Source organism: Phasianus colchicus, chromosome 29 (assembly GCF_987193195.1).
Source record: "Phasianus colchicus chromosome 29, bPhaCol1.hap1.1, whole genome shotgun sequence".
In the NCBI taxonomy this organism is placed as follows: domain Eukaryota; kingdom Metazoa; phylum Chordata; class Aves; order Galliformes; family Phasianidae; genus Phasianus; species Phasianus colchicus.
In genome coordinates, this window is record NC_143464.1 from 3,442,793 (window position 1) to 3,457,645 (window position 14,853).

The 14,853-nt window shown below is 56.8% G+C and overlaps 1 protein-coding gene across 1 annotated transcript in view; it reads left to right on the plus strand.

The window, feature by feature from the left end:
- Window positions 1–14,853, plus strand: part of MON1B (MON1 vesicular trafficking associated B) — a 42,946-nt gene that overhangs the window by 6,143 nt on the left and 21,950 nt on the right. Inside the window, exons 3-4 of the mRNA XM_090126538.1 lie at window positions 7,455–7,921; window positions 14,334–14,677. Of these exons, the coding sequence (XP_089982664.1) occupies window positions 7,455–7,921; window positions 14,334–14,677 (811 nt within the window). The remainder of the gene's footprint in view (window positions 1–7,454; window positions 7,922–14,333; window positions 14,678–14,853) is intronic.

Below are 14,853 nucleotides of genomic sequence, written 5' to 3' on the forward strand. Positions count from 1 at the left end.
AATCGGTGGGTTTTGGTGTCTCAGCCCCAAAATTGGCACTTTTCTGTGGGAAGAGCCCCCAAAATCGGCGGTTTTTGGTGTTTCAGCCCCCAAAATTGGCACTTTTCTGTGGGAAGAGCCCCCAAAATCGGCGGGTTTTGGTGTTTCAGCCCCCAAAATTGGCACTTTTCTGTGGGCTGAGTCCCAAAATTGGTGTTTTTTTGGTGTCTTCTGCAGCAAAATTAGGAGTTTTCTCACAGTTCAACCCCAAAATTGGCACTTTTCTATGGATTGAGCCCCAAAATTGGCATTTTTCAGTGGAGTGAGCCCCAAACTTGGCATTTTTCTATGCATTGAACCTCAAAATCACTTCTTTTCTATGGATTGAGCCCCAAAAGTGACACTTTTCTATGGGAAGAGCCCCTAAAATTGGCGATTTTTGGTGTCTCAGCCCCAAAATTGGCACTTTTCTGTGGGAAGAGCCCCCAAATTGGTGTTTTTTTGGTGTCTTCTGCAGCAAAATTAGGAGTTTTCTCACAGTTCAACCCCAAAATTGTCACTTTTCTATGGATTGAGCCCAAAAATTGGCATTTTTCAGTGGATTGAGCCCCAAACTTGGCATTTTTCTATGCATTAAACCTCAAAATCACTTCTTTTCTATGGATTGAGCCCCAAAAGTGACACTTTTCTGTGGGAAGAGCCCCCAAAATCGGTGGTTTTTGGTGTCTCAGCCCCAAAATTGGCACTTTTCTGTGGGCTGAGCCACAAAATTGGTGTTTTTTGGTGTCTTATGCCCCAAAATTAGGAGTTTTCTTACAGTTCAACCCCAAAATTGGCACTTTTCTATGGATTGAGCCCCAAAATCATCTTGTTTCTATGCATTGAACCTCAAAATCTGCTCTTTTCTATGGATTGAGCCCCAAAAGTGACACTTTTCTGTGGGAAGAGCCCCAAAATCGGAGGTTTTTGGTGTCTCAGCCCCAAAATTGGCACTTTTCTGTGGGAAGAGCCCCCCAAATAGGTGGTTTTTGGTGTCTTAGCCCCAAAATTGAAACTTTTCTGTAGGAAGAACCCCCAAAATAGGTGGTTTCTGGTGTTTCAGCCCCAAAATTGGCACTTTTCTGTGGGTTGAGCCCCAAAATCGGTGGATTTTGGTGTCTTATGCACCAAAATTAGGAGTTTTCTCACAGTTCAACCCCCAAATTGGCACTTTTCTATGGATTGAGCCCCAAAATCATCTCGTTTCTATGGGTTGAACCTCAAAATCTGCTCTTTTCTATGGATTGAACCCCAAAAGTGACACTTTTCTGTGGGAAGAGCCCCCAAAATTGGTGGTTTTTGGTGTCTCAGGCCCAAAAGTGACACTTTTCTGTGGGAAGAGCCCCAAAATCGGTGGTTTTTGGGGTGTTCAGCCCCAAAATTGGCACTTTTCTGTGGGTTGTGCCTGAAAATCAGCTCATTTCTGAGGGTTGAGCCCCAAAATTGGTGGTTTTCTATGGGTTGAGCCCCAAAAGTGACACATTTCTGTGGGATGAGCCCCAAAAGTGGAGGTTTTTGGTGTGTTGAGCCCCAAAATTGGCACTTTTCTGTGGGTTGTGCCTCAAAATCAGCTCTTTTCTGTGGATTGAGCCCCAAAATTGGTGTTTTTTTGGTATCTTATGCACTAAAATTAAGTGTTTTCTCACAGTTCAACCCCAAAATTGGCACTTTTCTATGGATTGAGCCCCAAAATTGACATTTTTCAGTGGATTGAGCCCCAAAATCACTTCTTTTCTATGGATTGAGCCCCAAAATTGGCTCTTTTCTATGGATTGAACCCCAAAATTGACATTTTTCTATGCATTCAGCCTCAAAATCAGCACTTTTCTATGGGTTGAGCCCTCAAATTGGTGTTTTTTGGTGTCTTAAGCCCCAAAATTAGGAGTTTTCTCACAGTTCAACCCCAAAATTGGCACTTTTCTATGGATTGAGCCCCAAAATTGGCATTTTTCTATGGGTTGAGTCCCAAAATTGGTTTTTTTTTGGTGTCTTATGCCCCAAAATAAGGACTTTTCTCATAGTTCAGCCCCAAAAGTGGCATTTTTCTAGGGGTTCAACCCCAAAATCGGGCACGGAGACCCCAAAAAGATCCCTAGGGACTCCGTAACCCCAAAATGACCCCAATATGCCCCTATTTAGCCCCAAATCCACCACTGTGACCCAAAGATGATCCCAAAATACCCCAGTGTGACCCCAGATCCCCCAATGTGACCCCAAACTCCCCCAATATGATCCCAAATCCCCCAGTCTGACCCCAATATGACCCCAAATCCCCCAATATGACCCCAATATGACCCTATATGACCCCAACTGCCCCTATATGTCCCAATATGATCCCAATATGACCCCAAATCCCCCAATATGACCCCAAATCCCCCAATATGACCCCAATATGACGCCAGTCTGACCCCAAATCCCCCGATATGACCCCAAACTCCCCCAGTATGACCCAATATGGCCCCAAGATGACCCCAAATACCCTGATATGACCCGGATATGACCCCTATATGACCCCAGATCTCCCAATATGACCCCAAATCCCCCAATATGACCCCAAACTGCTGTAATATCACCCTGATATGACCCCAATATGACCCCAAATCCCCCAAGATGACCCCAATATGACCCCAGTATGACCCCAAATTCCCCAATATGATCCCAATATGAACCCAAATCTCCCGATATGACCCCAAATCCCCCAATATGACCCCAATATGACTCTAAACTGCCTCAATATGACCCCGAATTCCCCAATATGACTCCAAACTGCTGCAATATCACTCCAGTATGTCCCCAAATCCCCCAGTATGACCCCAATATGACCCCAAATCCCCCAATATGACCCCAATATGACCCCTAATCCCCCAGTATGACCCCAATATGACCATATTATTACCCCAACTGCCCCTATATGTCCCAAGATGACCCCAAGATGTCCCCAAGATGACCTGGAATCCCCCATATGACCCCAAATCTCCGAATATGACCCTAATATGACCCCAAATCTCCCAATATGACCCTAATATGACCCCAAATCTTGCAAGCTGACCCCGATACGACCCCAATATGACCCCAAATCCCCTGATATGACCCCAAATCCCCCAATATGACCCCAATATGACCCCAAATCTCCCAATATGACCCCAATATAACCCCAAATCCCCCAATATGTTCCCAACCTCTCCCAATTTGACTCCAGTATGACCCCAAATCTCCCAATATGACCCCGATATGACCCCAAATCTCCCGAAATGACCCCAAATCTCCCAATATGACCGCGATATGACCCCAAATCTTGCAATCTGACCTTGATATGACCCCAAATGTCCCGATATGACCCCAATATGACCCCAAATCTTGCAATCTGACCCCGATATGACCCCAATATGACTCCAAATCTCCCAATATGACCCCAATATGACCCCAAATCTCCCAATATGACCCCAAATCCCCCGATATGACCCCAATATGACACCAAATCTCCCGGTATGACCCCAAATGCCCCGATATGACCCCAATATGACCCCAAATCTCCCGATATGACCTCAAATCCCCCAATATGACCCCAATATGACCCCAAATGCCCCGATATGACCCCAGTATGACCCCAATATGACCCCAAATCCCCCAATATGACCCCAAATCTCCCGATATGACCCCAAATGACCCCAAATCCCCCTTTCTGACCCCATTGTGACCCCAAATCCCTCCCCCCCGCAGCCGACCGCACGCTGGTATTCGAGCACCGCCCCCCCCTCCTCCTGGTGTCGGTGTCCCGCGGCCCCCAGCCCCCATGGCAGCTGCGGCGGGAGCTGGCTTTGCTCCACCACCAGATCCTCAGCAGCACCACAGCGGGACCCCAAATCCCCAACGTGACCCCAAATCCCCAACGTGACCCCAATAGGGCCCCAACATGACCCCAATATGGCCCCACTATGCTCCAAACAGCCCCAATATGACCCAAGGAGACCCAAGTCTCCCCAGTAAGACCCAAAATGACCCCAGTATGACCCCAATAGGACCCCAAATCCCCAAATATGACCCCAAATCCCACGATATGACCCCAATGTGACCCCAAATCCCCCAATATGACCCCAGTATGACCCCAATATGACCCCAAATCTCCCAGTATGACCCCAATCTGACCACAAATCCCCTAATATGACCCCAGTATGACCCCAAATCCCCCAGTATGACCCCAATAGGACCTCAATATAACCCCAAGTGCCCCCATATCACCCCAATATGACCCTGATATGACCCGAAATATCCCGATATGACCCCAAATCCCCCAATATGACCCTGATATGACCCCAAATCTCCCGATATGACCCCAAATCTCCCGATATGACCCCGATATGACCCCAAATCTCTCGATATGACCCCAAATCCCCCGATACGGCCCCAATATGACACCAAATCTCCCGATATGACCCCAAATCCCCCAATATGACCTCGATATGACCCCATATCTTGCAATATGACCCCAATAGGACCCCAAATCCCCCAATATGACCCCAATATAACCCCAAATGCCCCCGTATCACCCCAATATGACCCCAAATCTCCCAATATGACCGCGATATGACCCCAAATCCCCCGATATGACCCCAATATGACCCCAAATCTTGCAATCTGACCCCGATACGACCCCAATTGACTCCAAATCTCCCAATATGACCCCGATATGATCCCAAATCTCCCGATATGTCCCCAAATGCCCCGATATGACCCCAAATCTCCCGATATGACCCCGATATGACCCCAAATCTCCCTATATGAGCCCGATATGACCCCAAATCTCCTGATATGACGCCAAATGTCCCAATATGACCCCGATATGACCCCTAATCTCCCGATATGACCCCAAATCTCCCGATATGACCCCGATATGACCCCATATCTCCCGATATGTCCCCAAATCCCCCGATGTGACCCCGATATGACCCCAAATCTCCCGATATGACCCCATATCCCCCGATATGACCCCAATATGACCCCAAATCCCCCGATATGACCCCGATATGACCCGAAATCTCCCGATATGACCCCAAATCTCCCGATATGACCCCAAATCCCCCAATATGACCCCGATATGACCCCAAATGCCCCGATATGACCCCAATATGACCCCAAATCCCCCGATATGACCCCAAATCCCCCAATATGACCCCGATATGACCCCAAATGCCCCGATATGACCCCAATATGACCCCAAATGCCCCGATATGACCCCAATATGACCCCAAATGACCCCAAATCCCCCTTTCTGACCCCATTGTGACCCCAAATCCCTCCCCCCCGCAGCCGACCGCACGCTGGTATTCGAGCACCGCCCCCCCCTCCTCCTGGTGTCGGTGTCCCGCGGCCCCCAGCCCCCATGGCAGCTGCGGCGGGAGCTGGCTTTGCTCCACCACCAGATCCTCAGCAGCACCACAGCGGGACCCCAAATCCCCAACGTGACCCCAAATCCCCCAGCATGACCCCAATATGGCCCCAACATGACCCCAATATGGCCCCACTATGGCCCCAAACTGCCCCAATATGACCCAAGGAGACCCAAATCTCCCCAGTAAGACCCAAAATGACCCCAGTATGACCCCAATAGGACCCCAAATCCCCCAATATGACCCCAATATGACCCCAAATCCCCCCGTATCACCCCAATATGACCCCAAATCTCCCAATATGACCCCAATATAACCCCAAATCTCCCAATATGACCCTGATATGACCCTAAATCTTGCAATCTGACCCCGATATGGCCCCCATATGACCCCAAATCTCCCGATATGACCCTGATATGACCCCAAATCTCCCAATATGACTCCGATATGACCCCAAATCTCCCGATATAACCCCAAATGCCCCGATATGACCCCAATATGACCCCAAATCCCCCGATATGACCCCGATATGACCCCAAATGCCCCGATATGACCCCAAATCTCCCGACATGACCCCAAATCCCCCGATATGACCCCAATATGACCCCAAATCCCCCAATATGACCCCGATATGACCCCAAATCCCCCGATATGACCCCAATATGACCCCAAATCTCCCGATATGACCCCAAATCCCCCAATATGACCCCAATATGACCCCAAATCTCCCGATATGACCCCAAATCTCCCGATATGACCCCAAATCCCCCAATATGACCCCGATATGACCCTAAATGCCGCGATATGACCCCAATATGACCCCAAATCCCCCGATATGACCCCAATATGACCCCAAATCTCCCGATATGACCCCAAATCCCCCAATATGACCCCGATATGACCCTAAATGCCGCGATATGACCCCAATATGACCCCACATCCCCCGATATGACCCCAGCATGACCCCAAATGACCCCAAATCCCCCTTTCTGACCCCATTGTGACCCCAAATCCCTCCCCCCCGCAGCCGACCGCACGCTGGTATTCGAGCACCGCCCCCCCCTCCTCCTGGTGTCGGTGTCCCGCGGCCCCCAGCCCCCATGGCAGCTGCGGCGGGAGCTGGCTTTGCTCCACCACCAGATCCTCAGCAGCACCACAGCGGGACCCCAAATGCCCCAACGTGACCCCAAATCCCCAACGTGACCCCAAATGCCCCAATATGACCCCAAATCCCCAACGTGACCCCAAATCCCCCAGCATGACCCCAATATGGCCCCAACGTGACCCCAATATGGCCCCACTATGCCCCAAACTGCCCCAATATGACCCAAGGAGACCCAAATCTCCCCAGTAAGACCCAAAATGACCCCAGTAAGACCCCAATAGGACCCCAAATCCCCCAATATGACCCCAATATGACCCCAAATCCCCCCGTATCACCCCAATATGACCCCAAATCTCCCAATATGACCCCAATATAACCCCAAATCCTTCATTCTGACCCCAATATGACCCCCATATGACTCCAAATCTCCGAATATGACCCTGATATGACCCCAAATCTCCCAATATGACCCTAATATGACCCTAAATCTTGCAATCTGACCCCGATATGGCCCCCATATGACTCCAATTCTCCCAATATGACCCCAAATCTCCCAATATGACCCCGATATGACCCCAAATCTCCCGATATGACCCCAAATCCCCCGATATGACCCCAAATCTCCCCGATATGACCCCAAATCCCCTGATATGACCCCAATATGACCCCAAATCCCCCGATATGACCCCAATATGACCCCAAATCTCCCGATATGACCCCAAATCCCCCAATATGACCCCAATATGACCCCAAATCTCCCGATATGACCCCAAATCTCCCGATATGACCCCAAATCCCCCAATATGACCCCGATATGACCCTAAATGCCGCGATATGACCCCAATATGACCCCAAATCCCCCGATATGACCCCAGCATGACCCCAAATGACCCCAAATCCCCCTTTCTGACCCCATTCTGACCCCAAATCCCTCCCCCCCGCAGCCGACCGCACGCTGGTATTCGAGCACCGCCCCCCCCTCCTCCTGGTGTCGGTGTCCCGCGGCCCCCAGCCCCCATGGCAGCTGCGGCGGGAGCTGGCTTTGCTCCACCACCAGATCCTCAGCCTCCTGACCCGCGACGGCATCCGTCGCATCTTCGCTCAGCGCCGCGGTTTCGATTTACGGCGCCTCCTTTCCGGCGCCGAATCCGTTTTGGATCGGTTGCTTCTCGGCCCGGCTTCCGACGGCAGGTTGATGTTAGGAGCCGTGAAATCGATGCCTGTGCCACCGGTTTTGAGGAGGGGGTTGGGGGTGGCTTTAAGGAAGGCGGCGGTTGGGAGCAGCCCGGCTCCGGCTTTGGCTTTGGTGGCCGTCGGGGGGCAGCTGGTGACGGCGGTGAGGCAGAGAGCCATGGCGGATGGAGGGGAGCTGAGAGCCAGCGACGTGCATCTGGTGCTCAATTTGTTAAAGGTCAGATTTTGGGGGGGGGGGGGGGGGGTCGTGGTGGGGGGGGGGTGAGGGTTGAGGGGGTGGGGGGTTGAGGTTGGGGGTGAAGGAGGAGGGGAGGTCTGGGGGGGTCAGGGTGGGGGGGCAGGGGGAGATGAGGGTGGGGGGCTCTGGGTGGGGGGCTGGGGGTTTTGGTTGAGGGGGGGTGGGGGGGTCTGGGTGGGGTGGGGGGAGATGAGGGTGGGGGGTCTGGGGGGGTGAGGATGGGATGGGGGGGGTCTGGGTGGGGTTAGGGGTGTAGAAGGGGGTGGGGGGAGAAGGAGGAGGGGGGGTCTGGGGGGGTCAGGGTGGGGGGGCAGGGGGAGAAGAGGGTGGGGGGGTCTGGGTGGGGTGGGGGTCGAGGTTGGGGTGCTGGGGGTTCGGGTTGAGGGGGTGAGGATGGGGTGGGGGGGTCAGGGTGGGTGTAGAAGGGGGTGGGGGAGAAGGGGGTGGGGGTCTGGGGGGGTGAGGGTGGGGGGGCAGGGGGAGAAGAGGGTGGGGAGGTCGAGGTTGGGGGGCTGGGGGTTCGGGTTGTGGGGGTGAAGATGGGGTGGGGGTCTGGGTGGGGTTGGGGGGAGAAGGGTGGGGTTGGGGGTGTAGAAGGGGGTGGGGGGAGAAGGAGGAGGGGGGGTCTGGTGGGGTCAGGGTGGGGGGGGCAGGGGGAGAAGAGGGTGGGGGTCAGGGTGGGGTGGGGGTCGAGGTTGGGGGGCTGGGGGTTCAGGTTGAGGGGGTGAGGATGGGGTGGGGGGTCTGGGTGGGGTGGGGGGAGATGAGGGTGGGGGGTCTGGGGGGGTCAGGATGGGGTGGGGGGGGTCTGGGTGGGGTTAGGGGTGTAGAAGGGGGTGGGGGTGAAGGAGGAGGGGGGGTCTGGGGGGGTCAGGGTGGGGGGGGCAGGGGGAGATGAGGGTGGGGGGGTCTGGGTGGGGGGCTGGGGGTTTTGGTTGAGGGGGGGTGGGGGGGTCTGGGTGGGGTGGGGGGAGATGAGGGTGGGGGGTCTGGGGGGGTGAGGATGGGATGGGGGGGGTCTGGGTGGGGTTAGGGGTGTAGAAGGGGGTGGGGGGAGAAGGAGGAGGGGGGGTCTGGGGGGGTCAGGGTGGGGGGGGCAGGGGGAGAAGAGGGTGGGGGTCAGGGTGGGGTGGGGGTCGAGGTTGGGGGGCTGGGGGTTCAGGTTGAGGGGGTGAGGATGGGGTGGGGGGTCTGGGTGGGGTGGGGGGAGATGAGGGTGGGGGGTCTGGGGGGGTCAGGATGGGGTGGGGGGGGTCTGGGTGGGGTTGGGGGTGTAGAAGGGGGTGGGGGTGAAGGAGGAGGGGGGGTCTGGGGGGGGTTAGGGTGGGGGGGGCAGGGGGAGAAGAGGGTGGGGGGGTCGAGGTTGGGGGGCTGGGGGTTTTGGCTGAGGGGGTGAGGATGGGGTGGGGGGTCTGGGTGGGGTGGGGGGAGATGAGGTTGGGGGGTCTGGGGGGGTGAGGATGGGGTGGGGGGGGTCTGGGTGGGGTTGGGGGGAGAAGGGGGGGTTGGGGGTGTAGAAGGGGGTGGGGGTGAAGGAGGAGGGGGGGTCTGGGGGGGGTTAGGGTGGGGGGGGCAGGGGGAGAAGAGGGTGGGGGGGTCGAGGTTGGGGGGCTGGGGTTCGGGTTGAGGGGGTGAGGATGGGGTGGGAGGGTCTGGGTGGGGTGGGGGGAGATGAGGGTGGGGGGTCTGGGGGGGTGAGGATGGGGTGGGGGGGTCAGGGTGGGTGTAGAAGGGGGTGCGGGAGAAGGGGGTGGGGGGTCTGGGGGGGTCAGGATGGGGTGGGGGGGGTCTGGGTGGGGTTGGGGGTGTAGAAGGGGGTGGGGGGTCAGGGTTGAGGGGGTGAGGATGGGTGGGGGGTCTGGGTGCGGTGGGGGTCGAGGATGGGGGGCTGGGTGGGGTGAGGGGGTCAGGGTGGGGGGGCAGGGGGAGAAGAGGGTGGGGGGGTCTGGGTGGGGTGGGGGTCGAGGTTGGGGTGCTGGGGTTCGGGTTGAGGGGGTGAGGATGGGGTGGGGGGTCTGGGTGGGGTGGGGGGAGAAGGGGGTGGGGGGTCTGGGGGGGTCAGGATGGGGTGGGGGGGGTCTGGGTGGGGTTGGGGGTGTAGAAGGGGGTGGGGGGAGAAGGAGGAGGGGGGGTCTGGGGGGGTCAGGGTGGGGGGGGCAGGGGGAGAAGAGGGTGGGGGTCAGGGTGGGGTGGGGGTCGAGGTTGGGGGGCTGGGGGTTCAGGTTGAGGGGGTGAGGATGGGGTGGGGGGTCTGGGTGGGGTGGGGGGAGATGAGGGTGGGGGGTCTGGGGGGGTCAGGATGGGGTGGGGGGGGTCTGGGTGGGGTTGGGGGTGTAGAAGGGGGTGGGGGTGAAGGAGGAGGGGGGGTCTGGGGGGGGTTAGGGTGGGGGGGGCAGGGGGAGAAGAGGGTGGGGGGGTCGAGGTTGGGGGGCTGGGGGTTTTGGCTGAGGGGGTGAGGATGGGGTGGGGGGTCTGGGTGGGGTGGGGGGAGATGAGGTTGGGGGGTCTGGGGGGGTGAGGATGGGGTGGGGGGGGTCTGGGTGGGGTTGGGGGGAGAAGGGGGGGTTGGGGGTGTAGAAGGGGGTGGGGGTGAAGGAGGAGGGGGGGTCTGGGGGGGGTTAGGGTGGGGGGGGGCAGGGGGAGAACAGGGTGGGGGGGTCTGGGTGGGGTGGGGGTCGACGTTGGGGGGCTGGGGGTTCGGGTTGAGGGGGTGAAGATGGGGTGGGGGGTCTGGGTGGGGTGGGGGGAGATGAGGGTGGGGGGTCTGGGGGGGTCAGGATGGGGTGGGGGGGGTCTGGGTGGGGTTGGGGGTGTAGAAGGGGGTGGGGGGAGAAGGAGGAGGGGGGTCTGGGGGGGTCAGGGTGGGGGGGCAGGGGGAGAAGAGGGTGGGGGGGTCGAGGTTGGGGGTCTGGGGGTCAGGGTTGAGGGGGTGAGGGGGGCGTGGGGGGGTCTGGGTGGGGTGGGGGGAGATGAGGGTGGGGGGTCTGGGGGGGTGAGGATGGGGTGGGGGGGTCAGGGTGGGTGTAGTAAGGGGGTGGGGGAGAAGAGGGTGGGGGGTCTGGGTGGGGTGGGGGTCGAGGTTGGGGGGCTGGGGGTTTTGGTTGAGGGGGTGAGGATGGGGTGGGGGGTCTGGGTGGGGTGGGGGGAGATGAGGGTGGGGGGTCTGGGGGGTGAGGATGGGATGGGGGGGGTCTGGGTGGGGTTAGGGGTGTAGAAGGGGGTGGGGGGAGAAGGAGGAGGGGGGGTCTGGGGGGGTCAGGATGGGGTGGGGGGGGTCTGGGTGGGGTTGGGGGTGTAGAAGGGGGTGGGGGGTCAGGGTTGAGGGGGTGAGGATGGGTGGGGGGTCTGGGTGCGGTGGGGGTCGAGGATGGGGGGCTGGGTGGGGTGAGGGGGTCAGGATGGGGTGGGGGGGGAAGGGGGGGTTGGGGGTGTAGAAGGGGGTGGGGGGAGAAGGAGGAGGGGGGGTCTGGGGGGGTCAGGGTGGGGGGGCAGGGGGAGAAGAGGGTGGGGGGGTCGAGGTTGGGGGGCTGGGGGTTTTGGTTGAGGGGGTGAGGATGGGGTGGGGGGTCTGGGTGGGGTGGGGGGAGAAGGGTGGGGTTGGGGGTGTAGAAGGGGGTGGGGGTCTGGGGGGGTCAGGGTGGGGGGCTGGGGGTGGGGTGGTGAGTGGGGTGTATTCCATTGGCGGCCATCTTGGATTGCTGGCTGGCCGTTGTAACGTCTCCCACTGGCGGCCATCTTGGATTGCTGTTTACCCACCATTCCCTCTCCTACTGGTGGCCATCTTGGATTGCTAGTTGCCCATTGTAACGTCTTCCATTGGCGGCCATCTTGGATTGGTGGTTGGCCATTGTAACATTTCCCATTGGCAGCCATCTTGGATTGCTGGCTGGCTATTGTAACGTCTTCCATTGGCGACCATCTTGGATTGCTGTTTGGCCATTGTAACATTTCCCATTGGCAGCCATCTTGGATTGTTGGCTGGCCATTATAACATCTCCCACTGGCGGCCATCTTGGATTGCTGTTTACCCACCATGTCCTCTCCTACTGGCAGCCATCTTGGATTGCTGGTTGGCCATTGTAACCTCTCCCACTGGTGGCCATCTTGGATTGCTGTTTGCCCACCATTCCCTCTCCCACTGCCAGCCATCTTGGATTGCTGGTTGGCCATTGTAACGTCTTCCATTGGTGGCCATCTTGGATTGCTGGTTGCCCATTGTAACCTCTCCCACTGGCGGCCATCTTGGATTGCTGGTTGGCCATTGTAATGTCTCCCATTAGCGGCCATCTTGGATTGCTTGTTGGCCATTTTAACGTCTCCTACTGGCGGCCATCTTGGATTGCTGTTTACCCACCATTCCCTCTCCTACTGGCGGCCATCTTGGATTGCTGGTTGCCCATTGTAACCTCTCCCACTGGCGGCCATCTTGGATTGCTTTTTGCCCACCATTCCCTCTCCCACTGGTGGCCATCTTGGATTTCCAGTTGGCCATTTTAACGTCTTCCATTGGCGGCCATCTTGGATTGGTGGTTGGCCATTGTAACATCTTCCATTGGCGGCCATCTTGGATTGTTGGTTGGCCATTGTAACCTCTCCCACTTGCGGCCATCTTGGATTGCTGTTTACCCACCATGTCCTCTCCCACTGGCGGCCATCTTGGATTGCTGGTTGGCCATTATAACGTCTCCCACTGTGGCCATCTTGGATTGCTGTTTACCCACCATGCCCTCTCCTACTGGCAGCCATCTTGGATTGCTGGTTGGCCATTGTATCCTCTCCCACTGGCAGTCATCTTGGATTGCTGGTTGGCTATTATAATGTCTCCCACTGGTGGCCATCTTGGATTTCCAGTTAGCCATTTTGACGTCTTCCATTGGCGGCCATCTTGGATTGTTGGTTGGCTATTGTAACGTCTCCCTCTGGTGGCCATCTTGGATTGCTAGTTGCCCATTGTAACGTCTTCCATTGGCGGCCATCTTGGATTGGTGGTTGGCCATTGTAACATTTCCCATTGGCAGCCATCTTGGATTGTTGGTTGGCCATTGTAACATCTTCCATTGGTGGCCATCTTGGATTGCTGTTTACCCACCATGCCCTCTCCCACTGGCGGCCATCTTGGATTGCTGTTTGCCCACCATTCCCACTCCTACTGGCAGCCATCTTGAATTGCTGGTTGGCCATTGTAACGTCTCCCACTGGCGGCCATCTTGGATTGCTGTTTGCCCACCATTCCCTCTCCCACTGGCGGCCATCTTGGATTGCTGGTTGGCCATTGTAACCTCTCCCACTGGCGGCCATCTTGGATTGCTGTTTACCCACCATTCCCTCTCCCACTGGCAGCCATCTTGGATTGCTGGTTGGCCATTGTAACCTCTCCCACTGGTGGCCATCTTGGATTTCCAGTTGGCCATTTTAACGTCTTCCATTGGCGGTCATCTTGGATTGCTGGTTGGCCATTGTAATGTCTCTCTCTGGTAGCCATCTTGGATTGCTAGTTGCCCATTGTAATGTCTTCCATTGGCGGCCATCTTGGATTGCTGGTTGGCCATTTTAACATTTCCCATTGGCAGCCATCTTGGATTGCTGGTTGGCCATTGTAACCTCTCCCACTGTGGCCATCTTGGATTGCTGTTTGCCCACCATTCCCTCTCCTACTGGTGGCCATCTTGGATTGCTTTTTGCCCACCATTCCCTCTCCCACTGGCAGCCATCTTGGATTGCTTGTTGGCCATTATAACGTCTCCCACTGGTGGCCATCTTGGATTTCCAGTTGGCCATTTTAACGTCTTCCATTGGCGGCCATCTTGGATTGCTGGTTGGCCATTGTAACATCTCTCTCTGGCAGCCATCTTGGATTGCTAGTTGCCCATTGTAATGTCTTCCATTGGCGGCCATCTTGGATTGCTGGTTGGCCATTTTAACATTTCCCATTGGCAGCCATCTTGGATTGGTGGTTGGCCATTGTAACATCTTCCATTGGTGGCCATCTTGGATTGCTGTTTGCCCACCATGTCCTCTCCCACTGGCGGCCATCTTGGATTGCTGTTTACCCACCATTCCCTCTCCCACTGGCAGCCATCTTGGATTGCTGGTTGGCCATTGTAACCTCTCCCACTGGCGGCCATCTTGGATTGCTGTTTACCCACCATTCCCTCTCCCACTGCCAGCCATCTTGGATTGCTGGTTGGCCATTGTAATGTCTTCCATTAGCGGCCATCTTGGATTGCTTGTTGGCCATTTTAACGTCTCCTTCTGGCGGCCATCTTGGATTGCTGTTTACCCACCATTCCCTCTCCCACCGGCGGCCATCTTGCATTATTCCTTCCCCAATCTTCCAAACCAACTCCTCACTTGTCACCAAACCCCTTTAACCCCTTCCTTCCCCCCCTAGGTTGGCTCAGGCGAGGTCTGGAGCCCTGTTTGCCTGCCCGCCTTCAACCCCGACGGCTACTTTTACGCTTACGCCGCCGCCCTGGATGAGGATCGGTGCGGCGGCTCGCTGACTCTCATCCTCCTGCTGACCCAACGCGAGGCTTTTTACGCCGCCGCCGCCTGCCGAAGGAGGTTGGAAGCAGAGCTGAGGGCTCAAGGATGGATGGAGGAATTCGGGGCGGCCATGAAAGGGGGCTACACGGCCTATGGAGCCTCCCAACCCGGGGCCCCTGAGCTGCGCCATTTTCTCTACAAGCCCTTGGAGGGGGACGAGGAGGTGCTGCAGGTGCCGCAGTTCACCTGGTAAGGGGGGGTTATGAGGGGTTTTGGGGGGGGTTGGAGGGGTTCTGGGGGGGGTTGGGGGGTTGTTTGGGGTTATAGGGGGGTTGAGGGGGGGTTATAGCGGGTTATAGGGGGTTTGGGGGGATTATGGGGGCGGTTGGGGGGTTGTTTGGTGGTTATAGGGGGGTTGGGGGGGT